Source organism: Cydia splendana, chromosome 22 (genome assembly GCF_910591565.1).
Source record: "Cydia splendana chromosome 22, ilCydSple1.2, whole genome shotgun sequence".
NCBI classification, from domain to species: Eukaryota; Metazoa; Arthropoda; class Insecta; order Lepidoptera; family Tortricidae; genus Cydia; species Cydia splendana.
This window is the reverse complement of record NC_085981.1, coordinates 11,597,280-11,617,679: the sequence shown is the minus strand read 5'-3', so window position 1 is coordinate 11,617,679 and position 20,400 is coordinate 11,597,280. Positions and strand designations below refer to the sequence as shown.

Genomic DNA, 20,400 nt, shown 5'->3' with positions numbered 1-20,400 from the left:
ATTTGTATTAATTAAGTAGTTTTAGAGTAATTATTGAATGTCCCTATCCGCATCCAATGTTGTCGTCCCTACTACGTCGTTGGATATAGATGTACGGTGCCCACAATGTCCCCAACCCCGTTATTTCAAAGGCTCAAACGGCTTGAATATCCACATCACCAAAAAACATAAACCCCAGGTCTCATGTTCGGCTCCCGTAATATCGGTTCCCCCATCAACACCAGTTTTACAGCCACGATCCCCACCTTCCGACCCACCTTTTTGGCAAACTCTTAGTAACCTCAAAAATACCCTCCCTATTGTTAAACGCATACCCAGAGGCGCTCGCGTCGCAGTTTCGAAACGCCTCGCTGAAACGGTAAAAAATACAGTGAGCGAAAATTCAAAACATGCCTGGGAAGAACTTTTGACGTTTTCATTCAAAGTTCTTCACGTTAATGCCAATAATCAGGCGCATATGTCCCTTACCACAAAAATTAAAGCAAACTGCCGTCATGATTCTCCTATGCATCACATTAACAACATACATCAACAATATACTAACTGTAGACGGCAGAACCTGAAATGGAAACTTAAAACTAATACTTACCTATACTTATACCTATATATACCTTTTTTACTTACCTATTTTGTATTATGATGTACTTCTTATATAAATAAATCTATACTTACGCATTAAATGGTGAGCGCGAGCGACATGCAATACTATATATATACATACCTAGATGCATAGATGCATACGTACCTGTATCTACCCAAAATCAGTTGCTAACTGACCACTGTCACACGCAGACGCTGTCCCTCGCGGCCGCTACCTATCTTTCATTTCTCATACTTACGTGTTTTTCTCCTGCTACTCTTCTTCCCTGCACCCCTTTCACCGTCTACAGTCTACAAAGTGGTCTTCGAGCCCGGATCTGGAAATAACCGGACCGCCGCGCAAGATGGTGAACACCCGCAGAAACGTAAAAAAAGAACGTGAAAAGCAGGAACGCGAAATGAAACAGGCGGACAAGGAGGAAAATGATGTGAAGCAACTCACTAAGGAGTCTACAGATGAAAACTCGAAAAATAACGTTAAGGAATTCGACAAGACTTACGTAGCACCCGATCCAGGAGAGGGTACTTCAAAAATGTTTTTGAACCCGGCTGATAAAGAGCCCCAACACCCATCCGGGTCACGCAGTAGCAACCGCTCGAAGTCGAAGAAATCTCCGTCGTTTAAGAGTACATTATTGGATGAACGTAAAAATTTAAAAATAAAAGCGGCTGAAGAATTAGCTCGCATACAGTCGGAATTGGTTCAAAAGAAATTAGCGGCAGATCTAGCAGCCTTGGAAGAAAAATACAGTCACATATCGTCGTCGAAGTCAAGTGAAAAGAAGGATAATGGAAGTGAAATTGAGAAGTGGATCGACCAAGGTCAACAAGTGCTTCAACAGGCTCGCGAGGAGGGTGACGTAACCGGCCGCCCGCCGGCGCCTGCCGCCAACGACTCAGAAGCCACCGTGTCTATGCTGGCACAGGCCCTCAAGGATCTCACAGCTTCCACCTGCAAACAAAATAATAATTTAATTAGTCGTTTGAGTACACCGCGAGAACTACCTACCTTCTCCGGTGATGCTATGGAGTGGCTAAACTTCAAACAATCCTTTGATGAATCGACAGAACTCTGTAATTATAGCACTAAAGAAAATATGTGGCGTTTGAGGAAGTGCCTCGTCGGCGCGGCACGAGAAGCAGTAGCGGCGTTACTCACCAGCGGTTCGTCGCCCGACACCATCATGGCCACCCTCCAACTGCAATTTGGAAACCCAGAATTAATCATAAATAAAATCATGAATGATATCAAGAAGATACCTGCATTGCCTCAAGATTATATTGGGGATCTCGTGAAATTTTCAATAAAAATTAAAAACTTCATGGCAGCAGTAAAAACGCTCAACCGAGATGAGTACCTAAAAGGCGTCAGTATTTGTACTATCGTCTTATCAAAGTTACCGACTGCGTTACTCACTAAGTGGTCTGATTATTATTATAAACAAAAAGAAATTAATGGCGACATCAAGCTGAACAAGTTGGAATTATTATCACAGTTCCTCTCAGAAGAAGCTACAAAAATTACTGAATCTGGTATCAGTTTACTAAACATGAAGCAAATAAATTACAGTGGTGATAAAAGTGGATTTAAACAACATGCAGTTTGTGCGACAAGTCAACAAACAGAAAAATGCAAGTTTTGCAAGTTATCCCCTCACAGCCTTATTAATTGTAGGCTATTTAAAAGGTCATTACGCAAAGAGCGATGGAACTTTGTGAGAAATAACGGGATTTGCTTTAAATGCTTATCATCTGATCATGATAAGGAAACCTGCCGAGCGCCGATGTGCGACAAGGACGGCTGCGCACAGCCACACCATGTACTACTTCATTACTCTATCAGCAAAGAAGCCCCGAAGCAAGTTCACGCCGTGGATGTTATCGCTGAAGACAAGGACGTGGACCAGGTGGAGTCTGAGGAAGACTCACAATCCTCACAGCCCGAAAGTGAGCCCGCCTCTGAGAACAGTATTGTGGCGAACGTCAGTGATAATAACAACAAAGTATTTTTAAAAGTTGTTCGTGTCAATGTTCACGGTCCTAAGGGTGTGATCACAACGCACGCCTTTTTAGACGACGGGTCGGCAATTTCATTGATTTCTGAAAATGTGGTAAATCGAGTGGGGTTGACTGGGAAAACTCTAAATTTACATTTACGTGGTGCCTGGAACTCTGGAGAAATCTTGTGCAAATCGGAACTAGTGGACTTAAAAATATCAAACGTGGACAATGAATGTTTTGAATTACGTGCTCGAAAAATGTCGGAACTGAATATACCAGTGCAAAAGTTATCTAAAATAAACATTAAAAACTATGAACATTTAAGTGAATTAAATAACTACTATTATCAAAATACGGATGTGAAACCGGAACTATTGATCGGACAAGATTATTATCACCTAATTAAGCCTATAAAAATAATTTCGCGTGAATGGAACGAACCTTGTGCTACATTGACTGTTTTGGGATGGTGTGTACACGGCCCTATAAATCAAGACTCGCTAAAGCAGCGCACTGCAAGCGACACGCTTTGCGTGTCTCACTCTCCCGCGCGCGCGCATCGACGTTCTCTCTCGCTCCCTCCTGGCAAGTTAGGCGCATCACCTATTGTTAATGAAGCCGGCCGCCTTACCTACGATAACAGCGGTCCGCCCCGCGCGCCCGCGCCCGCGCCCGCCGCCCCTGCAAGTACATGTGCATCAGCTGTGTTGTCAACGGCCGAGCAAACTTGTTTTGACGAATCTGCAGTTTTATTTATTGATGCGAGCGACCCCGATGATAATTACAACGCAGATGTGTTATTACACGAAACAGTGAGAAATTATTTTAACTTAGAAAGTGTCGGCGTAACTTCAAAAAAGAGGGAAAATAAAGAAGAACAACAGGCAATTTCTATTTTAAATGATACGGCGAAGTTAAAGAATGGCAGATGGGAAGTGGGACTTCCCTGGAAAAGTGAAGAAAAATTAGTGGAATCTTTCTCAACTGCGGAAAGAAGGTTAAAATCCGTGGAGAAGCGATTACGAAGTAACGAAGAATACGCTTCGAGATATCGCGAGCGCATAAGACATTTATTTGAAAATGATTACGCAAGAGAAGTAAAACCGGAAGAAAGTGGGAATAGAATTTGGGTAATTCCTCACTTTGGAGTGGATAATCCGAGGAAGAAGAAACTGAGACTAGTCTTTGACTGTGCTAGTATTTCCCATGGAAAATGCCTAAATGATTATTTGCTTCAAGGTCCTGATTTATTAAGCTCACTTTATGGGATTATGTTACGATTCAGAGAAAACCCTATAGGAATAACGGGTGACATTCGTGACATGTTTCTAAGAATTAAAATAAGACAAGAAGATCAACACGCCTTGAGATTTTTATGGCGCGACAGTCAAGATCAACCAATAAAACAATATGTTATGACGTCACTTTTATTTGGCGGAAATTGCAGCCCATTTATTGCACAATTTATAAGAGATAAGAATGCTCAACAATTCGTCGAAACAAAGCCTAACGCCGTCCGGGCTATTATGCGTAGTCATTACGTAGACGATTTCATAGACTCGCTGCCCACAGAAAGCGAAGCGATAAATATTATTGACGATGTTTCTACGGTACATAAATTCGGAGGATTTGAGATACGTGGCTGGACAAGTAACAACAAAAATGTTTTGTCACACTTACCTAAAGATCAATTAAGTACTAACGGAGAAAGTTTGCTGGTAGATGGCGAAAATAAAACTCAACGAACTTTGGGATTATTATGGGATCCAGCGCAAGATACTCTGGCAGTCGATGTGTCTTTTAAGAATATACCCGAAGACATCCTGGAATTCAAGAAAACGCCGACAAAACGAGAAATTTTACGCATCACTATGTCAATTTATGATATATTCGGTATATTGGCACCTGTAACAATAAAAGGAAAAATATTACTAAAGTCCATCTGGAAGACCGCCCTATCGTGGGATGATAAAATATCTGAGGAACTATTTATTGAATTTAAACACTGGATCACCGACCTAAAGAGTGTTGTGCACCTCAACGTACCAAGATGGTATTTTACTACGTCCGCAAATTTCATTACGAGTGCGAAAGAGACAACTAGCATTCTGGAACTACATTTGTTTTGTGACGCAGCGCCGACCGCCTTCGCAGCTGTCGCATACTGGAGACGTGTGAATGCTAACGGAGATGTGTGCGTGTCCCTTATCGCATGCAAAAATAAAATTTCATCAATGAAAAGATTATCTATACCGCGTTCGGAATTAGAAAGCGCATTGATAGCGGCGCGTTTAGCTAAAACAATAAAGGACGAACATCGTATACAGTGCGACCAGACGTACTTCTGGACTGACTCATCATGTGTTCTGCACTGGATTAGAAATCACAATCGCAATTATAAAGAATATATTGCTAACAGACTTGGGGAAATCGACGAACTTACCAGCTCCTTGGAATGGCGATATGTTCCTTCAAATTTGAATATCGCTGATATAGCTACAAAGAAGACCCAGTACACGTTACGCGCTGATTGCGAGTGGTTTCGAGGACCTGGATTTTTATACCACAAGGAAGATCAATGGCCGACAGACATTTTAACTCCGGAAATAAACAAAGATGACCTTGAAATTGCATTAATGGTGCAACCGGAAGCTATAACCCTTGACATACCTGAACCTGAGAGATTTTCTTCATGGATACGGCTCGTACGCGCTACCGCTGCTGTTCTGAAATTTATAAACAAAATAAAAAAGTTAGACACCTGTGAAGCTACTACGATAGAACGCGCAGAATGCCTTATATTGAGGTACTCGCAGTTACAGTCGTTCGGTGCGGAGATGGCCTTACTCGTTAAAGAAAAAACATTAAATAAAAATAGCTTACCTGTACTACTTACCTTAGCTCCATACCTGGACGAAGATGGACTAATGAGAGTCGGAGGCCGAATCGACGCGGCGGCTGATATATCTACTGATATGAAGAGACCTATAATTTTGGATGGGAGAAACTATGTGACCAGATTAATAGTGCAGTTTTATCATGAAAATGCTGCTCATGGCTACCAGGAGATGGTCGTCAACGAACTCAAGCAAAAATACTGGATCATTCGTATTAGACCGACCGTTAAATACGTAGCCGCCAGGTGTATGACTTGTAGAATTCAGAAGGCTCAACCGGAAGTTCCCCGCATGGCCGAACTACCCGAGGCCAGAATGGCCCATCATCAACGACCATTTTCTAATACCGGTCTAGATTTATTTGGTCCGATGGATATTACCGTTGGCCGACGCCGAGAGAAGCGCTACGCGGTATTGTTTACATGTTTGACGATAAGAGCAGTTCATATAGAACTAGTACATTCACTTAGCACGGATTCGTTAATTTTGGCCCTACGAAGGATGGCGGCAAGACGAGGTTGGCCAAAACAACTTTTTTCTGACAATGGAACCAATTTGAGAGGAGCCAATACAGAAATTAAAATAGCCGCTGATGAATTGGACAAGTCACTACTTACAACCTACGCGGCAAATCGTGGAGTTACGTGGAATTTCATTCCTCCTGCGAGCCCCCATATGGCAGGTGCCTGGGAACGAATTATACGCTCGATTAAAACGACCTTGAAGGTGACCTTGAAAGAGAGGGCTCCACGTGAAGAAGTACTGCTTACGCTTTTGGCAGAGGCGGAGAACATGGCAAACAGCAGGCCTTTAACTCACGTCTCAGTGGAACCAAACTACCCTGAAGGATTGACCCCTCACCATTTTTTACTTGGGACCTCATCAAACTTACCGCTGATGGGATCATTTGATGACTCAGATTTTTTCTTGAGACGACAGTGGCGAATATCCCAAAGACTGGCAGATATGTATTGGAGCCGATGGGTTAAGGAAGTGTTGCCAGCGATGCTACCCCGTCAAAAATGGCATGACGATTGCCGCCCATTACAAGTGGGTGATCTGGTGCTGATTGCCGACCCGAACGCTCCCCGAAACCACTGGGCGCGCGGCCTGGTACAAGAGGTGTGTCCCGGCAAGGACGGACGGGTGAGGACAGTCCATGTAAAAACAAAATCCCGAGTGTTAGTGAGACCAACAGCTCGCATTGTACGCCTACCAGTGTGAGTACTGCCGAAGCAGTACTGGGCGGGAGGTTGTAGACGGCAGAACCTGAAATGGAAACTTAAAACTAATACTTACCTATACTTATACCTATATATACCTTTTTTACTTACCTATTTTGTATTATGATGTACTTCTTATATAAATAAATCTATACTTACGCATTAAATGGTGAGCGCGAGCGACATGCAATACTATATATATACATACCTAGATGCATAGATGCATACGTACCTGTATCTACCCAAAATCAGTTGCTAACTGACCACTGTCACACGCAGACGCTGTCCCTCGCGGCCGCTACCTATCTTTCATTTCTCATACTTACGTGTTTTTCTCCTGCTACTCTTCTTCCCTGCACCCCTTTCACCGTCTACAGTCTACACTAACAGTCAAAACATGTCTAAAATAATAGAGAGCAAGGTAGCCGATGGTGACATTAGGGGAGCCGCTCGCATCATATTCTCCAACGACGTAATAGCACCTAACAGTACAGACACGCTTTCAGCACTATCTAATAAGCATCCATCTCCAGCAGCCAGCTCCGTCCTACCCGACGCTCCCCAATTAAGTGACATTCCGCTTAAGGCTACAGCAGAAGACGTCCTAGGAGCCGTCATGTCGTTCCCGAATGGATCGGCTGGCGGCCTAGATGGTCTCACACCGCAACACCTAAAGGATGTTTTAAGTAGTGAATGCAATGGAACGCGTGACGAGCTCCTTGTACAGTTAACGTCACTCGTTAACCTTATGCTTACAGGAAAAGTACCCGAGGACGTTATCGACATCCTGTACGGCGCAAACCTATGCGCCCTTCAAAAAAAAGACGGCGGTATCCGACCAATCGCTGTTGGATGCACTTTTCGCCGCCTCACTGCGAAAATAGCCTGCCGTGCCATTCTCGAAAAATTAGGCCGAGAATTTAGCCCTTTTCAACTCGGTTTTGGATCCAAAAGCGGTTGTGAAGCCGCCGTCCACGCCGTGCGTACTTACGTAGAACGTCGGGCCGGCGAGGTGCTGTTGAAGGTGGATGTAACTAACGCTTTCAACTCCGTGGACCGAGGCGCCCTGCTGACCCAAATCAAAGAAAAAATCCCGGAAACCTACAATTTCCTATGGCAATGTTACAGCTCACCTACGAAACTTTTATATAAATCAAACCTTTTGGCCTCCTCCGTTGGTTGTCAGCAGGGTGATCCTTTAGGCCCAGCCATTTTCAGTCTCGCCATCCATTCTATCATAAAAAATCTAAATTCTAAATTAAATATCTGGTACCTGGACGACGGAACCCTTGGAGGTGAAGCCGATACTGTTTTAGACGATTTAAAAAAACTAACATCAGAGTTAAAATCAATCGGCCTAACTCTGAACTTTTCGAAATGCGAACTTTTTATTTTGAACCCTTCCTCCGATTGCAAAATTATAGAGGACAGCTTTGCTATGATAGCCCCCGGAATCAAAATTATTAGTGACAATCAGCTTCACCTTCTTGGTTGCCCTATTTTAGATCAATCTTTCGACGAATATGTCAATGCCAAAATCCAAAATTTTAATTCTGTTTCGGAACGCCTACTAAAAATTAATATGCATACCGCCTTTTCCATCATTCGATATTGCCTGTTCGTACCCAAATTTACTTATGTTCTCCGCTGTAGTCACCTTTGGAAGCATCCCACCCTACTTTTAAAACTTGACTCCTTAATTCAGGATACTCTGTCATCTGTTCTCAACATACGTTTTGAAGAAAGGTCCTGGACCCAGGCCTCTCTGCCTATTCGGCACGGTGGCCTGGGTATCCGCAAAATTTCCAGTGTGTCGCTGCCTGCCTTCTTGTCCTCGGTGCATAGTGCTCAAAACCTGATTGGAGGCATTTTATCTCGCTCTCTCGGGGCCATAGAGGCAGCACATTGCACCGAGGCCAAGAATGTTTGGTCACTAACCTGCAGCAACACGGACCCGCCTGCCAATCCATGCTCGCAGAGGCAATGGGACGAGCCGCTCTGCCGTCTAGTACGGAATAATCTCGTTGATACGTCAACTAGTACGGCAGACCGAGCTCGTCTTCTTGCCACTGCGGAGTGGGAGTCGGGTCTGTGGCTACAAGCCCTACCCTCTCCATCCATAGGGACCCTATTGGACAACACCACCTTCAGACTGGCGACTTGTTTGCGCATAGGGACTGTAACAAACGTCCCCCATCACTGCCGTTGTGGTGCCATGGTGGACAAATTTGGACATCATGGGCTTTCCTGCGGCAGAAGCGCCGGACGCATACCCAGACACGCCAGCATCAACGACGCCATCCGAAGGGCCTTTGTCAGCGTCAAAGTCCCGGCCATACTCGAGCCCGTCGGTTTGGCTAGGGACGATGGCAAGAGGCCCGACGGTATGACGTTGGTGCCTTGGAAGATGGGACGGCCTCTAGTCTGGGATGCCACATGTGTTGACACCCTCGCGCCGTCCCACCTTCCGGGCACCAGCAGAGATGCTGGTCATGCCGCGTCCATGGCAGAAGACCTCAAACGCCGCAAATATGCCACCCTTGGCAGTAGTTATATTTTTGAGGCGTTTGGGGTCGAAACGCTGGGGCCGTGGGGGCCAAGCGCGCGCCGTATATACAGGGCCTTAGCGGAGCGCCTTATAGATGCCGCAGGGGACCAGAGGGCTGGCCTGTATTTTGCTCAACGCGTTAGTATTGCCATACAACGTGGCAATGCGGCCAGCCTTCTGGGCACACTGCCCATCGGCAGTGACTTGGGGGACGTTTTTTATTTATAGGCGTTTTATTTTAAGTTTATTTAGTTTAGAGATAGTTTGTATTATTATTTTTAAGCTAATTTAATGTTTTATATTTATTTAATAGTGTTGTAATAAATCTTTTCCATATTATATTAAATTGTATATCAACCACATCCGATGCAATAAACTTAACAACTAATTAACTTTTAAATTAAGTATGTTTGTATTTTACTTGTTGCTAGGCTATTTTACTTGAATATATATATTTTGAGTATGAGGCAGACCGAAAAGGAGATGGCGAGACGATTTAGACGCATTCTACTTCAAATGGTGGGAAAATGCTGATGACAGGGTCGAGTGGAGAAAACGAGGGAAGGCCTTTGCTCAGCAGTGGGATTCCAAGGTAGGCTAATAAAAAAAATGAGTTTGAATAGTTCAAACTGCCAAAATCCACCATCCGATTAAATATCACGAGTAAGTGGTTTTTGAAATCGACCCTTACTGTTTACAATTGATAAATGCAGTATATCGAATACGATTGCATTCACCTCACCTCACTGCTAACCACAAAACTGGAGCAAACACACAAACAGCAATATTGTATTACTAATGTATCTGGACAGTAACAAAGTAACTAGATATTCATGTTCCGAACCCAATACGTATAATATTAACGAAATTCAGCGAAGCGACATTCTCGCACCGATGAACAGCCCCTCAATATTTAGATGAAAAACCTAGCAAAGGAGTACAAATAGTATCATATTGAAGTACTAGGAAATCCAACCTATTTCCCTTAGATTTGAGGTTGAAATTTGAGGAAGAGTTATTGCACTATTATGATGACACATAAAATTTTTGACGATGGTGTGTATCTAATGAATTACTTTTTTTACACGCATTCATGCACTTAGTTAGGGTAAACATTTTACAAATTCAAATGTCGAAATGACCTTTAGAAAAAAAAAAACAAAATTGAAATTTAATTTACAAAGATTAGAAATATAATTTACAATAGTTATTTGTACAACAAGAGATCAAAGTTTGATATTTCTTTGAGTGCTTATTTTGAGTCCCGTGCAAGCGAAAGATTCTATAATAGATTCACAAGCGTAGCGAGTGAATCTAATTTAGAATCTTGAGCGTAGTAAGGGATTCAAAAGCACACGAGATGTAAATAACTTTGATCTCGTGTAGTACACACAATTTTTCACCCTAAGCAGTGAGAACATACCTAGAGGGACAGACATAATAGAACCCAAGTATATCGAACTTGTATTAGACCCCGCATGTTGAAATGACATTTGACTATAAAGGTCACTTGAATGTCATTTTGTCTCACTCAGTGAGCAAAATCGCATTTTGCTCACTGAGTGAGACAAAATGACTCAGTGAGCAAAATCGCATTTTGCTCACTGTTTTTAAGAAGCATAGTACCCTTGTTCGAGCTGCTGAGGTGAAAAGATTATTATTGTTTTGGCGTTACACAATATTATGTAGGCATGTCTGTTATTTAAATAAGATTCTGATCTAAAAACCTTACTAAAATTAAATTATAGGCAGGTATATACTTAAATGAGCCAATTACTGATCCTTTCGGAGCTTTTTGACACTTTACGTGATAATCGAATTTAAACTGTTGTGAGACATACTAACATTGAATAATTTTACGGTTTAGACTCACTTGTTTTTAGTCACTCTCGCGACATGTTTCGCAGAGCCTAGGTCTCCTTTCTCAAGCACTAACAGTGCGAGCAGCGTTCACGACGGCCGTGTATCGCGTACTGCGGCTCGCCGCGTCGCACGCGCGCCGGGAAAACAGGTTGGGGGAGGTCTTCCGCTGTTATTGTAGGCGGGCATAGTGGTGTGTTTGGGCTTGGGTCACCTAACACTTGTAGCGATACACAGCACGAACTCACTATGTCCACTACACTGTCACAACACTCACTGGTGTTCTGCTGAAGAAGCACAGGCTTCCATGCTGGCGGCACAGCCCAGCCGCTATCCCGCGATCCCGATTGACTGTTAGTGCTTGAGAAAGGAGACCTAGGCTCTCCGAAACATGTCGCGCGAGTGACTAAAAACAAATGAGTCTAAACCGTAAAATTATTCAATTCAAACTCTACGTGATATTTTGATTATATCACTATGTCAACCATTATGGTTGATATCTACTTATGTAATTTCGTTCTTTCAGAAATCGGTTCGGTTTAGCTTGGCCACCATTTTTAATAATTTTGACTTGATGGTTCTGTTATTTTAGTATAACAAGAAAAACAAAGAAATTTAATTTCTCTTCTCTTCGTCGTATAGGTTATAAATTCTCAAATGGTTTTTATAAGTCGCTCAAAAAAGTATTCCCCACGACAGACTAATCAACGTCCCCAGCAATAACATTATGCCTCGAAAAATTCTCGGTAATAAATTTACGTCGTAACAATTCGGTGCTCATTAATCACTCGAGTGTGTTCTTCTATAGCGTCATTATGTCCTGTCGCGTTAAAATTGTTAAAGTTTTTAAACGACTATTAAAAGCTATGGAGTAAATCACTTATTAATGTCACCAGTGTAATTAGTTACGAGTATTGTTTTTTTATGGTAGTCAATGGAAAAATAAGTTTATTCCTGGGCGATGAGATGACGCATAATTTTATTTAAGAGCTGGCTTTGAAAGAGTATAAAATTATTGTCACATAAGATGTAATTTTGCGCACTTTCTAACGATTTTACATAAATAATGTGTAACCATTTGCATAAATCACATAAACTTTAATAATATTATGTCATTTTAATTTATGAGCTAAATTTACATTACAAAAACATCGGTACTTCATGCGTTTTGAGTTCTTTCTTTCAGTGGTAACTTTCTTTCATTTGATGCTTAAGTGTGCAGTCACATGCAATAATATCTTGCACACGGATGGGCAAAAATATCTAGCTGACTATATCTATTTATAGGGCGCATGTTATTGGTAGGGCGCAAACAGCGTGAGTCCGATTTAGATTTTGATATCTGAAATAGGGCTCGCGGTAGCGTCCGGGTTTCGTGTACCCGTCTCCGGGGCCCCGTTTTCGTGTTACACGAAACCGGATTTGTGGCCCGTTCGGAACGGGTAATTAGGGTCCGTGTAATTAAGATCCGTGTACCCGCGTTACCCGTGTGTCCGGATCCACGGATACAAGGGTCCGGCCCGTTCTCGACGTATAGTGACGATCGGACGCGTTCTTTATAAGAGCGAAGAATATAAAGTTTATAACGAACAATAACACATTACCAATAACAAGCAATACACTCACTTTAAGCAAGCTAAAACATTGAAAGTGCTATATTGCTCATTAGTCAGAAGCAAGCTGGAGTACGCATATTAAATATGGAATCCCTGCTATTCTACATATACTGAAAGAATAGAACGTATTCAACGTAAATTCATTAAATTTCTGTGTTTCAAAATTAAATCTCCTTATAGCTCCTCTAACTATCTATCTATTTGTAAAAGACATCACTTTGTACCACTTCAAAAACGGCGGGAAATAGCTGACATAAGTTATTTACTTAGTATCACTACTGGTTTGGTGGATAGTCCTGAACTACTTTCCAATCTCTCTTTTAATACTCCCACTCGTTGTAAAAGGTATTATCCCCCTATTTCCATTAAATTTTCATCGTCCAAATACAGACAGAATAGTTTCTTGTCGCGTGCGAGTAGAGCTTTAAACAACCTGGCAAACCAATTAGATATAGATATATTTAATTGTAAGATACCTTTGGTTAAACATTATTTGACGCTAAAATGTTTTGATTGAGCATGTGTAATCAATCTTTGTTTGCTACTTTTCTATTGTATTTCTGATTGTAGGTGTTTTAAAATATTGTCATTTTTGGATTGTACTTAATATGTAGGTACTGTAAAAAACTTTATGTTGTGTGTTGCTGTGTCCGAGCGTTGACACTTTTCATTTAAGTAAACTTAAATGTAATAATCTGTAGCTACATGTGTGATCCTGTAATTGGCTTTCCATCTCTTATTAATTTGGCATACTCTGTATAGATAGCTGTTGGATCTCCATAACATAAATAAATAAATAAATACGAAAAAAAACAGAACAACAACAACTAGATCTCGAGCCGAACGCAAATCCGGAGCCGAACGCACTACACGGACACGGACTTTGACGTGTTCATGTAGTTCGGACGCTTAGCACCGCCGGGGCTAAGAACACGGACGCACGGGTTGGCGTGTAGCACGGATATCGGGAGCCCTAATCTGAAACCAGTTTCAAAAAACCTGCTGTTCCATAGATACATTTTACATATGATGCGCCTAAATATTATGAGATATTCAGATTTCTTTTTTTTGCGTTTTGGGTGTTCGCCCCATAGTAATTTTATTTTATTTTCTTATGTACCTACTTGTATTGAATATGTGGCTATAAACAATTCCTATTCTTATTCTATTATAGTAAAAGTTGTTCAGTATGACCTACATATTCACCCCTCAGAACATGATCAGATCAGATGATGATCAGACATAACAAAATCACTTCGTATGATTGCACGCTTCGTTTTGCAAGATATTACAGGTGAGAGTACATATTATCACATGTTGTAGGCAACTACACAATTGTTATCCCTTAACTCGATACCTAAAACAACAGTTATCGTCCGTACAGTTCACACATGATCGCGCCCGTTCACATGTGGATGGTTACCGTTTTATCTGCTCACAGCTTTCTGGAGAATATATGAAACGAAACACCTTGAGAAATATTTGCTATATTTATAGTACTTCGAAGGACGTGCGATAGTAACTGGTAAAGCCTTTATTTAGGTAAGGATAAAGGAATATTCATAAAAAAGTGTAAAATATTGTAGCGCTGTCCGGCATCGTATATAAAACGTACTATGGCAGCGTACATAGCTATCTACTTCAGCTGTCTAAACTCCAGCTACATTATTTAACCTTTTGACCGCCAAAGACGTCAACTGACACGCCCAATATAAGCCTTCGTGTATTCCAACAAGGTTCACGATGAGATGCGTTCAAAAAGTTAAAGATCGCTATTTAGCTATTAAGACCGACTGCGCCTGTTGTCTGTCTCTTTGTCTTGTCTTTAATCAATTGTTTCTTTAACCTGTATCTTTTACTGAGGTGTGCCAATAAAGAGTATTATTTTAAATGTCAAACTTCCATAAAATTATGACGTATTAAATAACACTTGCACTGCGTGTGCTATCAAAATCGTTGCAAACTTATCAAGATAAGTCTACAACGATTACCAAGGTCTAACTCTATTGTACCATACCATCACCCACACTGTTACCTTGTACATCGGTCGACCTTATGCCTCTTGTAATAAGGTCCACCGATGTACAGTTAGCAGTGTTGCTGGTATGTAATGTTGGGTGCAAAACATTTATGAATAAACAAGTTTCTAACGTTTTTGAAGTGAAAACTTCTTTAGCGGCGCTGAGCACTTTTTGAGGTGGGGAAAAAATTATAAACTCGAGACAGCGTAACGCGTAACGCGCTGACGTCATGTGTGACGGACAATTTTATTCACCAAAGAACTTTAGTCATAACGTATCATAATCAGGTCAATTATTTAAAACTGGACTTTTATATTAAGCAATAAAGCTCAATGTGCTAATCTTGTACGGGCTGAAATACGAGGATCTCACAGTTACATAACTTTATATCACTCCAATATAATTCAATAAAGCTACATCAAGATGAAATCGCTAATAAAAGTGAACTCTAGTACTGGTGAATAAAACTCAAAATATCATGACCAAATACCTATATTTAGATGCGAGGTCTGCAAGGTAACTTTACAAGTTCTATTCGCCAGCAATTTCGGAATTAAAGTTTTTCAATAGAAAGGAGGATAGGTCAATTATACATAGTGCTGCAGACATTTTGGACTAGTCATTGAGTTTTCACTTCTGTAGGCACTCCCGGAGAGCAACCCGTTGTTTTTTTTCTGAGTAACTGAAGGCGCTTTTACAAAAACCTATTTGCCAACGAAGAAAACACAACACAGTACTTACATGTTTACATGTTTATACCCATAGCCCCTTATTAACCTTTGGTATGCTTAGCAGCAGATCTGCTTCATATATATTCAACTTAAACATTAATTTATTATGATTGCTATATAAATGACAAATGTTTGACAGGAGCATACGAAAGGTTAAAACGCTAGACGACTGCGCTACGTTCGTATTTCAGCCCGTACAAGATTAGCACATTGAGCTTTATTGCTTAATATAAAAGTCCAGTTTTAAATAATTGACCTGATTATGATACGTTATGACTAAAGTTCTTTGGTGAATAACATTGTCCGTCACACATGACGTCAGCGCGTTACGCGTTACGCTGTCTCGAGTTTAAAATTTTTTCCCCACCTCAAAAAGTGCTCAGCGCCGCTAAAGAAGTTTTCACTTCAAAAACGTTAGAAACTTGTTTATTCATAAATGTTTTGCACCCAACATTACAACCAGCAACACTCCTAACTGTACATCGGTGGACCTTATTACAAGAGGCATAAGGTCGACCGATGTACAAGGTAACAGCACACTGTTGCACTGTTGCACCCACACGTGATGGTATGGTACAATAGAGTTAGACCTTGGTAATCGTTGTAGACTTATCTTGATAAGTCTGCAACGATTTTGATAGCACACGCAGTGCAAGTGTTATTTAATACGTCATAATTTTATGGAAGTTTGACATTTAAAATAATACTCTTTATTGGCACACCTCAGTAAAAGATACAGGTTAAAGAAACAATTGATTAAAGACAAGAGAAAGAGACAGACAACAGGCGCAGTCGGTCTTAATAGCTAAATAGCGATCTTAAACTTTTTGAACGCATCTCATCGTGAACCTTGTTGGAATACACGAAGGCTTATATTGGGCGTGTCAGTTGACGTCTTTGGCGGTCAAAAGGTTAAATAATGTAGCTGGAGTTTAGACAGCTGAAGTAGATAGCTATGTACGCTGCCATAGTACGTTTTATATACGATGCCGGACAGCGCTACAATATTTTACACTTTTTTATGAATATTCCTTTATCCTTACCTAAATAAAGGTTTTACCAGTTACTATCGCACGTCCTTCGAAGTACTATAAATATAGCAAATATTTCTCAAGGTGTTTCGTTTCATATATTCTCCAGAAAGCTGTGAGCAGATAAAACGGTAACCATCCACATGTGAACAGGCGCGATCATGTGTGAACTGTACGGACGACGGACGATAACTGTTGTTTTAGGTATCGACTTAAGGGATAACAATTGTGTAGTTGCCTACAACATGTGATAATATGTACTCTCACCTGTAATATCTTGCAAAACGAAGCGTGCAATCATACGAAGTGATTTTGTTATGTCTGATCATATTCTGAGGAGTGAATATGTAGGTCATACTGAACAACTTTTACTATAAATAATAGAATAAGAATAGGAATTGTTTATAGACACATATTCAATACAAGTAGGTACATAAGAAAATAAAATAAAATTACTATGGGGCGAACACCCAAAACGCAAAAAAAAGAAATCTGAATATCTCATAATATTTAGGCGCATCATATGTAAAATGTATCTATGGAACAGCAGGTTTTTTGAAACTGGTTTCAGATTAGGGCTCCCGATATCCGTGCTACACGCCAACCCGTGCGTCCGTGTTCTTAGCCCCGGCGGTGCTAAGCGTCCGAACTACACGAACACGTCAAAGTCCGTGTCCGTGTAGTGCGTTCGGCTCCGGATTTGCGTTCGGCTCGGGATCTAGTTGTTGTTGTTCTGCTTTTAGGGTTCCGTACCCAAAGGGTAAAACGGGACCCTATTACTAAGACTTCGCTGTCCGTCCGTCCGTCCGTCTGTCACCAGGCTGTATCTCACGAACCGTGATAGCTAGACAGTTGAAATTTTCACAGATGATGTATTTCTGTTGCCGCTATAACAACAAATACTAAAAACAGAATAAAATAAAGATTTAAATGGGGCTCCCATACAACAAACGTGATTTTTGACCAAAGTTAAGCAACGTCGGGAGTGGTCAGTACTTGGATGGGTGACCGTTTTTTTTTTGCTTTTTTTTTTGATTTTTCTTTTATATGGTATGGAACCCTTCGTGCGCGAGTCCGACTCGCACTTGCCCGATTTTTTTTCGTATTGCTTGTTATTGGTAATGTGTTATTGTTCGTTATAAACTTTATATTCTTCGCTCTTATAAAGAACGCGTCCGATCGTCACTATACGTCGAGAACGGGCCGGACCCTTGTATCCGTGGATCCGGACACACGGGTAACGCGGGTACACGGATCTTAATTACACGGACCCTAATTACCCGTTCCGAACGGGCCACAAATCCGGTTTCGTGTAACACGAAAACGGGGCCCCGGAGACGGGTACACGAAACCCGGACGCTACCGCGAGCCCTATTTCAGATATCAAAATCTAAATCGGACTCACGCTGTTTGCGCCCTACCAATAACATGCGCCCTATAAATAGATATAGTCAGCTAGATATTTTTGCCCATCCGTGTGCAAGATATTATTGCATGTGACTGCACACTTAAGCATCAAATGAAAGAAAGTTACCACTGAAAGAAAGAACTCAAAACGCATGAAGTACCGATGTTTTTGTAATGTAAATTTAGCTCATAAATTAAAATGACATAATATTATAAAAGTTTATGTGATTTATGCAAATGGTTACACATTATTTATGTAAAATCGTTAGAAAGTGCGCAAAATTACATCTTATGTGACAATAATTTTATACTCTTTCAAAGCCAGCTCTTAAATAAAATTATGCGTCATCTCATCGCCCAGGAATAAACTTATTTTTCCATTGACTACCATAAAAAAACAATACTCGTAACTAATTACACTGGTGACATTAATAAGTGATTTACTCCATAGCTTTTAATAGTCGTTTAAAAACTTTAATAATTTTAACGCGACAGGACATAATGACGCTATAGAAGAACACACTCGAGTGATGAATGAGCACCGAATTGTTACGACGTAAATTTATTACCGAGAATTTTTCGAGGCATAATGTTATTGCTGGGGACGTTGATTAGTCTGTCGTGGGGAATACTTTTTTGAGCGACTTATAAAAACCATTTGAGAATTTATAACCTATACGACGAAGAGAAGAGAAATTAAATTTCTTTGTTTTTCTTGTTATACTAAAATAACAGAACCATCAAGTCAAAATTATTAAAAATGGTGGCCAAGCTAAACCGAACCGATTTCTGAAAGAACGAAATTACATAAGTAGATATCAACCATAATGGTTGACATAGTGATATAATCAAAATATCACGTAGAGTTTGAATTGAATAATTTTACGGTTTAGACTCATTTGTTTTTAGTCACTCGCGCGACATGTTTCGGAGAGCCTAGGTCTCCTTTCTCAAGCACTAACAGTCAATCGGGATCGCGGGATAGCGGCTGGGCTGTGCCGCCAGCATGGAAGCCTGTGCTTCTTCAGCAGAACACCAGTGAGTGTTGTGACAGTGTAGTGGACATAGTGAGTTCGTGCTGTGTATCGCTACAAGTGTTAGGTGACCCAAGCCCAAACACACCACTATGCCCGCCTACAATAACAGCGGAAGACCTCCCCCAACCTGTTTTCCCGGCGCGCGTGCGACGCGGCGAGCCGCAGTACGCGATACACGGCCGTCGTGAACGCTGCTCGCACTGTTAGTGCTTGAGAAAGGAGACCTAGGCTCTGCGAAACATGTCGCGAGAGTGACTAAAAACGAGTGAGTCTAAACCGTAAAATTATTCAATGTTAGTATGTCTCACAACAGTTTAAATTCGATTATCACGTAAAGTGTCAAAAAGCTCCGAAAGGATCAGTAATTGGCTCATTTAAGTATATACCTGCCTATAATTTAATTTTAGTAAGGTTTTTAGATCAGAATCTTATTTAAATAACAGACATGCCTACATAATATTGTGTAACGCCAAAACAATAATAATCTTTTCACCTCAGCAGCTCGAACAAGGGTACTATGCTTCTTAAAAACAGTGAGCAAAATGCGATTTTGCTCACTGAGTCATTTTGTCTCACTCAGTGAGCAAAATGCGATTTTGCTCACTGAGTGAGACAAAATGACATTCAAGTGACCTTTATAGTCAAATGTCATTTCAACATGCGGGGTCTAATACAAGTTCGATATACTTGGGTTCTATTATCTCTGTCCCTCTAGGTATGTTCTCACTGCTTAGGGTGAAAAATTGTGTGTACTACACGAGATCAAAGTTATTTACATCTCGTGTGCTTTTGAATCCCTTACTACGCTCAAGATTCTAAATTAGATTCACTCGCTACGCTTGTGAATCTATTATAGAATCTTTCGCTTGCACGGGACTCAAAATAAGCACTCAAAGAAATATCAAACTTTGATCTCTTGTTGTACAAATAACTATTGTAAATTATATTTCTAATCTTTGTAAATTAAATTTCAATTTTGTTTTTTTTTTTCTAAAGGTCATTTCGACATTTCAATTTGTAAAATGTTTACCCTAACTAAGTGCATGAATGCGTGTAAAAAAAGTAATTCATTATCTAATAGATAGTGTGTATCTACACACCATCGTCAAAAATTTTATGTGTCATCATAATAGTGCAATAACTCTTCCTCAAATTTCAACCTCAAATCTAAGGGAAATAGGTTGGATTTCCTAGTACTTCAATATGATACTATTTGTACTCCTTTGATAGGTTTTTCATCTAAATATTGAGGGGCTGTTCATCGGTGCGAGAATGTCGCTTCGCTGAATTTCGTTAATATTATACGTATTGGGTTCGGAACATGAATATCTAGTTACTTTGTTACTGTCCAGATACATTAGTAATACAATATTGCTGTTTGTGTGTTTGCTCCAGTTTTGTGGTTAGCAGTGAGGTGAGGTGAATGCA

The 20,400-nt window shown here is 40.8% G+C and overlaps 2 protein-coding genes across 2 annotated transcripts in view; both read left to right on the top strand.

The window, feature by feature from the left end:
* The window catches only part of LOC134801497 (uncharacterized), a 318,534-nt gene that overhangs the window by 155,867 nt on the left and 142,267 nt on the right, over positions 1-20,400 (top strand). The gene's annotated exons all lie outside the window — the stretch shown is intronic.
* On the top strand, positions 551-7,109 carry LOC134801556 (uncharacterized). The gene is made up of 2 exons (XM_063774149.1): positions 551-4,920; positions 6,636-7,109. Exons 1-2 carry the CDS (start codon positions 945-947, stop codon positions 6,755-6,757), a joined length of 4,098 nt encoding a protein of 1,365 aa, XP_063630219.1. The 5' UTR covers positions 551-944; the 3' UTR covers positions 6,758-7,109.

Coding starts and splice junctions, on each gene's coding strand:
- LOC134801556 (XM_063774149.1), top strand. CDS start 945: ATGGTGAACACCCGCAGAAACGTAAAAAAAGAACGTGAAAAGCAGGAA. Junction 4,921..6,635: donor AACAATAAAGGACGAACATC/GTATACAGTGCG, acceptor TGTCCCGGCAAG/GACGGACGGGTGAGGACAGT.